General features: G+C 48.8%; 1 protein-coding gene across 2 annotated transcripts in view; it reads left to right on the plus strand.

Annotated features, from left to right (window-relative positions):
• LOC102034196 (vascular endothelial growth factor receptor kdr-like) overlaps nt 1–10163 on the plus strand; it is a 127099-nt gene that overhangs the window by 78536 nt on the left and 38400 nt on the right. For both annotated transcript variants that reach the window (XM_031063374.1, XM_031063375.1), the window contains exons 12-13: nt 1527–1635; nt 8085–8378. In XM_031063374.1, the coding sequence (XP_030919234.1) occupies nt 1527–1635; nt 8085–8378 (403 nt within the window). The remainder of the gene's footprint in view (nt 1–1526; nt 1636–8084; nt 8379–10163) is intronic.

Below are 10163 nucleotides of genomic sequence, written 5' to 3' on the forward strand. Positions count from 1 at the left end.
AGCAGGAATTCCAGAGTGCTGCTCAGGGCTCTGGGCATGTGCTCCTTCCCAGCCCATGGCACTGGGCCACTGCTCCAGGACCAGCAGCAGCAGGAGGAGCAGGCTGCTCTTATGGCCACGCTGGTTTTATAGCCAAGGCACAGCTATTTTCACATCATAAATCACTCAGGACTGCACAGCTCTTTCTGTGCTGGACGCCAGAGGGAGTTGGGTTTGCTGCTCTCCTTTTTCACCCCTAAATTTGGGGGTTCCCCATTCTTACCATGAAAAGTAAAGACTTTTCCACTCAGCCCTTATTCTGCTGCAAATGCTCACCATCAGAATGGCAAATGCACATGGGATCAAAACCTTTGGAACTCATTTCCCTGTAGGATTTAAAGTGTCAGATCTCAGCAAATCTTAAATAACTCAGAAAATTCATCCCACACAGCTCTAGACACTCTCATAGGGCAGCTTTAGGAGGGGTAAAGGAATGTTTTGTGTGAGTTTAGTTTAGGATATTAAAAAGAAAGTCCAGAGATGCTTCTGTGCACTTCAAAGAGCTCTCTGGAGATAAGGACAAAGGGCCAGAGGGTGTTATAAGTTTTGATTCTCAAAGGCCTTAGAGAGGATGGCAAAGAAAGTGATATTTGTTCCAAATGTGAGGGCTCAGAGCTCCTCAGGTGAATGGCTGCAGGGGAAGCAGAGAAATCCTGCAAGAACATCTCTGTCCTGGTGGCTCAGGCCCTGTTTTCCTGCTCCCACTCCAAAGGAATACAGGGAATAATTAAAGGCTTGGTCTGTGGATGTTCCTGTGTGAGCCTGAGAGGCTGCACTGTGACAGGGACAGGGCAGTGCCACATGGCTGGGCCTTGGGAGGTTTAAGGAGCACAAGTTCCTAAGGACATGTTTGAGCTCAGCCCCAGGAGTGACAAAACCCCCTCCTTTTCTGATGTGGTGAAGCTCAGGACAAGTGCTCCTTCCTTCCCCTCGATCCTCCCTTTCTGCATTTGCCAAGTGTTCCAGCACTGGCAGCTCCTCCAGAGCTCCCTTCCTCACTGAACCAGTCCTGTGCAGCTCCAAGGAAGGGGTTTGGACTCAAGGGGCTCCCAGCAATCATTCCCTCCCTTCCCTGAGGGGAAAAACAAAATGCTGCAATACTCTTTGCACCACATCCATAGGAATTACCTATGCAAATGTGGATATTCCCCACACAACCCAGAGCTGAAAAGCAGCAAAGGGAATAGTTGGCTGTGGGACTGTGTTTGGATGGATCCTCCAGGCCCTTCCCTTCAGCTTTTTGCTTGATGTTGTCACACAAAGACCTTGGCAGTTTCTCAGGAGGACCCTGTTTTTCATGGGTAAGACAGGGGAAAAAAGGAATGAGGAGGGAAGAGAATTCGCTGGGCTGAGACGCCAAGAGACAAAAACCAAGTAGCAGGACTTGTCTGGGACTTTCACCCATTATTAACTAGAAACAACTTTCTTAACAGCTTTTTACCCTCACACACCCTCAGAGCCATTCCTTGTGTTCTCTCTGTGGGCAGATTGTGAGCACCCTGAGCATGGAGGACAGCAGTGCCTCGGGGATCTATTACTGCGTGGCTGCCAACAAGGTGGGCGAGGAGGAGCGGAGCATCGCCTTCTATGTGTCAGGTGAGCACCAACACCTCCCCACAGGCACTGCTGCTGCTCTGAGTTCCCTGGCAGCCTGCTGAGTGCTGCTTCACACTCCTGGCCATCCCTGTGTGTTGTTTTTTTTGGAGCAGTCCCAGGCTCCTCACCCCACCCAAGGCAGGTTGGACATGTCCAGCCCCGATGGCTCTTTGTCCTTTGCAGCTGCAGCCCCAAGTCCCCCTCTGTGCCTTAAAGCAGCACTGGTGACATTTGAGAGCTGTCCTTGGGAAACCTCTGGCAAAGCTGAAGCCTTTGTGGTGTTCCAGAGGCCTGGAGCCTCTCCCTGAGCCAGCAGGAAGGTTGGTCCCCAAGGAAATCAGGAGGCACACAAAGGTGAGCAAGGCCAGGATGCAGCCCAGTGCAGGGCTGGTGGCACTGGGACATTGGAGCCCTGCCTGGCCCTTTGCAGCGCCTTTGTGCAGGGAGGAGGTTCTCCAAAGAGCACAAATCCAAACAAATATCCACTTAACCTTTCAGCACAGGGATTCTTTAGGAGTGAGATCAACATCTACATCATGCTTTCAGGAGAGATGGCAGTTCAAAAAGAGAGGAGAGTCCAGGGACAGCCTCGTTCAGGTGCTCACCCAGAACAAACTGAAACGTTTCTGTGCTCACTTTCTGGATGAGTGCATGCTGGCTGGCAGGATTTGCATCAAAATATCGATTTTTAGAACAAAGAGTGCAGAAATGTCCTGGAAAGTAAATGTCTGATTCTCACTACTTGGTTCCTTGCCCATGAAGAAATTGGGAGGCCAGAGCTCGCTTGTGGCAGGAATCTGCACTCCTGTGCCTCTCCTCCCTCCTGGCTTATTTGACTCCATTGCTGCAAAGGAATCCAGCACCTTTCAAATCCTTCCAGCTAAAAAAGGGCTCACCAAACACTGTTCCCATTGGTGTTACACAGTGTGCCAACAGAAAAATGCCATCCAACAATAATGAAGCAGGAGCCATGGAGGGGAAAGATTTCACCTCCATTAGAGATGACAGGAAACAGGAGCGGCTTTCAGCCTCCAAAAGGTATTTCACAAAGTCCCAACTCTCATTTACTCAGGGAAATGCCCTTCAAGGTGCATTTTTTGGAGATACAGCTCAGGTATAGGAGGTCTCCTTGATGTCCAAGGCAGGCTGAAGACCTGGTATTAATTTTCCACCTCACCACTTCCAAGTGTTGAGTGTCCTGCTGGAAATTCTGCCAGCTGCTGTGGCTGGGTGGGTTATCCAACTGAACACAGAACTGCCACCCTGGGTGACTAAACCCAAAGAAATAAGCCAGGAACACAAGGTCAGATACAAAGGGTTAGATCATCCCATGCACCTTGCACAACTCTGGTTTATTTTAATTATAAAGTTATGTAGGGGCTTTTTTTTCCACCCACAGTGAAGTAATATTTCAAATTTTTTATTTGAAGTTCCATCTAGCAATGTTTTTAGACACAAGTGGTTTAATCATGCAGTTTGAATGATGAAGGAAATGAATCACTGGGTGAAATTACTGACAGTGGTGATGGTGGGAATGTCTCCATTCACCCAAGCAGGGCAGGAGGTGAACAGGCCTTGGTCAGGCAGATGTGTTCCAGCCTGGGAAGGAAAACTGGGAGTCTGCACCACTCTGGGGAAGAGGCAAATGCTGACCAAGCATGACTGGCTTTTGGAAGTGCTGTATTTAAAAATAGTGGTGTTTATGGATTAGAAAGGAATGAAAACTTTCTAAATGTGGCTGTCCTGGTGCTAAACTAGGTCATGCTGCAGCAGTGAACAGCAGCAGTGCCCTGCTGTGGGCTTCCTCCACGAGAGGGTCCTCTCTGAGTGCTGCTCCAGCAGGGCCAGGCTGTGGGGAGAGCTCTGCAGGTCATCCTCACACCTGCAACAGCTGGAGCAGCTCCAGGTGACTCTGCCCAGGAGTTTTCCCCTGTCTCAGTGTTGAGGGACATCCAGGGATGGCCTGAGGGGCTCCAGGCAGAGGAGGCCCAACAGCACAAGGCTCTGAGCTGGTCACTTTGTGGGTTTCAGGAGGTTCATTCTGTGCAGGTCAAACCTCAGGGCTGAGCTGAAGGCTGGGGTAGAGCTTGGGAGCACATGAGCAACACGTGGGACTTTGGGGCGTCTGGGAAATGTTTGTAGCGTTTCTCAGCTCTCTGCAAAGCAGCTGCAAGTGTGGCACCCCTCAATTCATTCAGCAATTTGCTGATTTTAAAGACCTGCTCTCCCATTATCTCCTACCAACAAACCAGCTGCTGCTCCCTGAGCTGCTTTCAGACCTTCTGGCTGAATTGGGCTTAACTCACTTCTCCCTGGTGAGAAATCTGAGGGTGACACAGAGGCTGAACTCCCTCAAATCCCTGTTCCACTGGGGCAGGGTTGAGATGTTTTCCCAGGACATGGCAGAGTGTTCCAGGGACACTTCCTCAGGTGTTGTCCAGGCTGCTCTCTGGGGATGTGCTCACTTCAGTCTGATGTTTTCACCACCACCACCTTCATTTCAGAAAAATTAATTTATCCCTGTGGAATAATTGTCAGCAACCATTTTGTTCTTCCACTGCAGAACCCCCACAAAAACTCCCACGGACACCAGAATTAGCACTGGGCTCTATTTTTAAATCATTTCTCTGCCAGCAGAGTTCATTTCATGAGGGGTCAGCAGGGTTTGGAGATCACTCAGAATCCAAACCTTATAAGGGGTCCAGAGTGATGAGAAATCTCACGATGCAGTGGCAGCCCCTCCTTCAGATGTCCTGGCTGTCACTGTCCCTCTGCAGCCCTCTGCAGTCTCTCCTAAAGGCACTTATCCGTCGTGTCCTGGCCCAACTCCTACTCCAGGATTTTTGTTTGGTGTCAATCCAATCAAGATCTGACCCTGCCTGCCTTTCCCACCCCTGCTCTGACTCCAGAGTTCCCATTTAAGCCTTGGGTGAGCCACCAGATGCTCAGAGATGTCATTGTCCAGCTCCAGAGGACATTCCAAGCAGGCTGCAAACTCCCCAGTGCAGGGAAAAGCTGCCCTGGTGTCTCCTGCAGGGATTCTCTGCCATGGACAAGTGTCACTTAATGTCATTTAATGGCTAATCTCTGCTCTGCACCTTGGAAAGGGCAGCTCCACAGAGCTGCAGGTCCAGAGTAAATCAAATTCCAGCCTTTGTCTGACTGCACTACATTCAGCACAGTGGGATCCCACCCATCTGAAAACTCAGAGTGTTCTGGGAATATAAATGAATTATGATAAGAATAACAAATAATAACCATAGCCCTTTTTTCAAGGGTTTATCTGATTGCCAAAACAACTGAGAAAAATGGAGTTAAAGATTTCTGCCCGAAAGAAAATATTGCATTTCCAGCAGGAGATAAAAATCTGCTCTCAGATAGCAGAACAATGGATGAGCTGGGCTGTTCTAGGAGTTTGTGCCACTCCAAACTGCTCATTCCCGAGGTGTTGACAGCATTCCTGACAAGCACCACTGCTCCAGATAGAGGGGCTCCCCCTTGCCTCCATCCCTGTTCCTGGTGTAACCCCCCCTGCCAGGCCCAGAGCTGGAATTTGGGTAAGAGCAGAAGTTTTGAATTACACAGATTATTGTGCAAAGCACAGGAAATTAAAAACAATTAATTCCTTGTAAATACAAATGGAGCCAGCCTTGCCTTTGATTTATGCTGCCTTTTTACCTCCCCCCAATGGCTCCTTTCCCTCTCTTGCCACGGAATCCCACACGGTGGAGGGGGAAATTCGCAGCTACTATGCTGTAACCCAACACCAGAGACAAATGTTTGGTGACTGCTGATAAAAGGGAAAAGGCCCCGTGGTGTATTCTTTCAGCCAACTTATTAGGAGCCTTCTAAAACACAGTATCTGTTCAGAGAAAGAAGTTAATCACTGCTCAGGTTCAGGATTATGTAAGCAAAGCTGTCTGAGAGATGAACTGACTTGAAATGTGCTCTCCAAGCTGCACTCACTCCCCTGATAATCCAGGTAGGAGGAGAAAAGAGAGAGAAGAGCATGAAAAGACAGAGCAGAGCAACTTCTTTTTTCCTCTCTTTTTCCTTCCACTGCAATGAAAATTAATGAATATTCTATTGGAGCTGAAAGAGCTGCTTGAAAGGCAAACAAGATGGGAGAGAATAGCACAGGTTCCAGCTAAAAATATTCAAAATGCTAAATAAAAAAATGTCAGGAGAAGGAATGATAAGAAAAACAAGCCAGGCCTCTGCTCCCAGAATGTTAAGTTGGTAGAAAAAAAACCCTGGCAACTTTCAAGTCCAGCAACAAAGCAAAACTATGGAGCATCCTTCAAAACTCAGGGCTTGGGAATGGACACATCCCATTCATTGGGAATTTGCACCAAAATGCTGCAGCCCAAGCTGTGCCATGCCCCAGGCAGGCTTATCCCAAGGGATGCTGCACTTGTTCCATGTTTTGGCTGGAGGGATTCAGGAGATGTGAAATGCTGCTCGTGCCACAGCCCAGTGTCCCACTGGCTCTCAGTTTGCCCTTTTGGGGAGCCCTGGGTGGCCTCAGACATTCCCCCCATGTTAATTAAGCAGGATTTGGACATGTTGGAAGCACGGGACACCAGGAGTGAGCAGTGTCACACAAGGCAGCCTGAGCACACAGCTGGCACCAAGAGAGAGCAACTGAGCCTGACAACACCCTGCAGAGAGCAAACTGCAACTCCAGCACAAGGAAAGAAGAGAAAAATAACAATTTCCACAGCTGTGGCCTGAGGGGGTCTCTTCTCTTTTTGGATCTTTTGTGAAATATTTCTGGTGCCGGTCTTTAAAAACCATGAAGCAAAAGCTCATGGGTTCTACTCCAGATGACTTGGGAAGAAGAGAGACTTTTTAATCATATCTGAAAGCTCCTCCAGGGCTCTGTATTTTATAGAATGTGTGCTTTATTATAAGGCAGATGGGTTATTTCAGCAGCCTCACTGTTTCTGCTCAGCTGCAGCTTCTGCAGAACTTTCTGCACTGGGAGCCCCTGGCCAGGTTCCAGGTGGAATTTGCAGATGGCAAGTGCAGTGCACACTTGTTCTGCTTTAACTCCTGGCCCTCTCAAAGTCCCACCAGCTCATCCTGGCTTGAGGAAGCATCTCACCAACAGCTTGGCACTGAATCATCTCCCAGATTTAGGGCAAACCTGGTCCTGTTGGCCCAGAGTGAGCCCTGCCGAGGGTCCCATCCCTGGTAACATTGATAAGAGGTTCCTCACAACTCTCGGTTGCTTGAAAATCCTGACCTAGCAGACAGCAGAATAATTTCAAATCACTGTGGGAATCCATGAGCTTTCATTCAGGTGTATAGAGCCCTAAAATTAACAAAATCCCAAGGCAATAAAGTATCTTCTAGCCCCAATTTCCTTGCAGGTCTCTGGCAGCTACTGCAGGGCGGGCTCTGGCCTTCCACTCAGTTTTTCTTGTTTTCAGATAGATTCAGTTTGCAACTTCAGGAAAATTGACTTTTTAATTTTTTTTTCTGGATTGAAAAGTTACTAAGAATATACCAAGAAACAGCTCACTTTTTCATGGTCAGAGTCATGACTCAGAGTACTTCTCTGCTAAATATAAGGCCTCAAGGATTTAGACATCATTAGATCAGTTAATCCATCAGTGATCAAGTAAATATCCAGCATTCACATGTGATGGAAATAAATATTGGCACAGTTGGAATAAGGGAGAATTGAGGAGTCTGTTCAGTGGGGAAGAAGATGGGTTTCTTTATTCCTCTGCAATTAATACTTTCCAGCCCTGATTGTGGAGAGGCAAGAGCTCACAAACACATTCATCTACTTGGATAAAAACAGCTCCTGATTAAACTCTCTCAGTACATTAACTCCTTCTATTTATAAGCTTTCCATTCATTACTTTAGAATGCTGAGGGCTGGACTAGCACAGGTTAGCACTGGGCAGTGAGAGGAACTCTCACTTCCCTAATTCCCAGCTCCAGTGCCTGTTTCCACATTCCCATGACCGAGGGAGCTGGGGTTGTTTATCCTGGAGAAAAGGAGACTCAGGGGTGACCTTATCACTTTCTACAACTCCCTGAAAGGTGCCTGTGGCCAGGTGGGGTTGGGCTCTTTCTCCAGGAACTGACAGTTTCAAGGACTGCACCAAGGGAAATACAGGGTGGATATCAGGAAAAGGTTTTTTACAGTAAGGGTGATAAAGTTCTGGAATGGCTGCCCAGGGAGGTGGTGGAGTCCCCATCCCTGGGTGTGTTTAACAAAGCCTGGATGTGGCACTGGGTGCCAGGGTTCAGCTGAGGTGCTGGGGCTGGGCTGGACTCAATGATCTTCCAACCTGGTGGTTCTGTGATTCTGTGCCTCATTAAACCTGGCTTCTTCCATTGCTGCTAGAAATACGACCCCCAAGTAGCAGCCAGGCAGCCAAAGATTATCTCAGCTGGGATTTCATTCCAAACATGTTTTTCCTCCCTCCTAGATGTGCCCTCTGGGTTGCAAACACCTTCCCAAGTCACAGCCATCGTGGGCAATGACGTCCAGCTGACCTGCCGGGCCTCCAAGTACATCTACACCCACCTGGCCTGGTACTACCCCACCTCAGAGGCAGCTCCCAGCCACTCTGTGGTCAGGAAAATGGACAAATATTCCATCTCCTTGACCCTGCTCATTCCCAACGTCACGAGGGAGCAGAGTGGCCTCTACAAGTGCCGAGCCCAGAACGAGCAGAACAGCACGGACACGCTGGAGCAGCACAGCCAGCTCCTGGTCAGAGGTATGTGCCAGGGGACAGTGACACTGGGACGTGTCCTAACACACACCCTGTGTCCTGCTCTGCTTTGCTTCTGTCATTTACTCTGTGTGGATTGACAGCCTGACATGGAGAACACTCACCCAGCCACTGCTGGCTTTGGATACAGTATTTGAGATCACATAAAGGTGATTTCAGCAGCATTTCCATTCCCAGCTCCATGCTGGGTGCAGATTGAGAGCTGGCTGAGGACTAAAAGCATCACCCACCATTAACTAACAGCACAACTGTAACTTGGGATGCTTACCCCAGGTGTGTATGACTTTGGTACCCACTCTCAGCTGCCAGGATGAGATACCTGAATAGATTTGGACCCAGCAGATCACAAATGTCCCTGGGCAAGTGTAAAATCAAGTGACATGTGCCATTTATTCTGGGTGAGAGTGATGCACTTTGCTATAACAATTATTTTCTTACTTACACCCAAGCCCCCAGCTCTTTCATTTCACTGAGATCCTCCAGCCTGGTTCTGTTGGCTGTGGGAATACAAAGGGCAGGACACTTCTGCCAGTAGGAGGTCACTGAAAATTAGTGAAGTTTCTTCTGCTTCAGAGTGAAGAAGGTGGGTAATCATCTCTAAGCCTCCTCAGAAGACAAAGGGCTGCTGGCATGGGGAATGGATGGATTTATTAACCACCTTCCAATGGTGAAGAAAACAAAAGCACAGAACTGGAGCAGAACTGAGACATGCAGCAGCAAGTCAGGGAGCAGGAGTCAGAGTGCTGAACTAGCCAGGGATTTTCAGACTGGCTCCTGTGGCTCAGGAGGCACTGCAGGGTCCCTCAGCACAGCCCAGTGCTGCCCTCAGCCTTGGAGTGAATGGCACATGCCCTGTGCAGCCTCCCAGCCCCTTCCCTCCACACACAGATCCTCAGCCACAGCTCTGGTTCCAGACTGGCAGGTGATTTATTTCCAGACACACACAAACCCCTCCCTTTTCCTGAGGCAGAGAGGAAGGGAAGGAGTCTCACTCAGGTATTGGGCAGTGATAATGGTCTGGCTGGTCCCCACAGCACCAGGGCCACCTGTGAGCATCACCTGCTGTGAGGCACCGGCCTTGCTCTGCTCTCTGCATTCAGGCACTTCCCTTTCCTCTCCCCTGGCAGATATTTTTATTCAGTCAGTCAGAGTTCCACCTACACACACACCTACACAGCACAGCTATGGGAAAAACACAGCTAGACTGTGAATACATCCATGGAGAGCTGGAATCAGGATCACGTTCTTGTGAGGATGACTGGGGTCTGTCATCTGTCTGGCACGTGTCAGACAGCTCTTGTGGAGAGCACACATGGAAATGTCCCTCCAAACCAGCTTTCCTTCCCCTATTCAAACATTTTATATGTTCTAATGCCCCCCATCTTCTGTCCTCACTGCAAGTTTGGGGAATATTTAATGCTGTGTTTGTGGTTTTATTCATTGCTGTCCTACACCTTTTATAAATGAACATAAAGTGGGCGTTACCATGGTTTGTAGTAAGGAGAAAACTGCACAGCTGATGGAGGATAAAAAACCTTTAGAACTGTTTCCTCTTTTCCCCCTTTTCTCCTTTTTGCCTTCACTCTGCATGTGCACCACCCACTCCCTGTCCTTTGTTTTCTTGAGAGGATGAGGAGTTGGAGTTGCAGCCAAACCTAAGCTTAGGCAGAGTGAAAATAAACCACATAAAGTCACCCACTCCTCCCAGAACCTTTGGGGGGATTTTTGATCAACCAAACCTTCACCACATCCAGCCCAGAGAGGCTGGGG

The sequence above is a fragment of the Geospiza fortis genome, unplaced genomic scaffold (assembly GCF_000277835.1).
Source record: "Geospiza fortis unplaced genomic scaffold, GeoFor_1.0 scaffold117, whole genome shotgun sequence".
Taxonomy (NCBI): Eukaryota; Metazoa; Chordata; class Aves; order Passeriformes; family Thraupidae; genus Geospiza; species Geospiza fortis.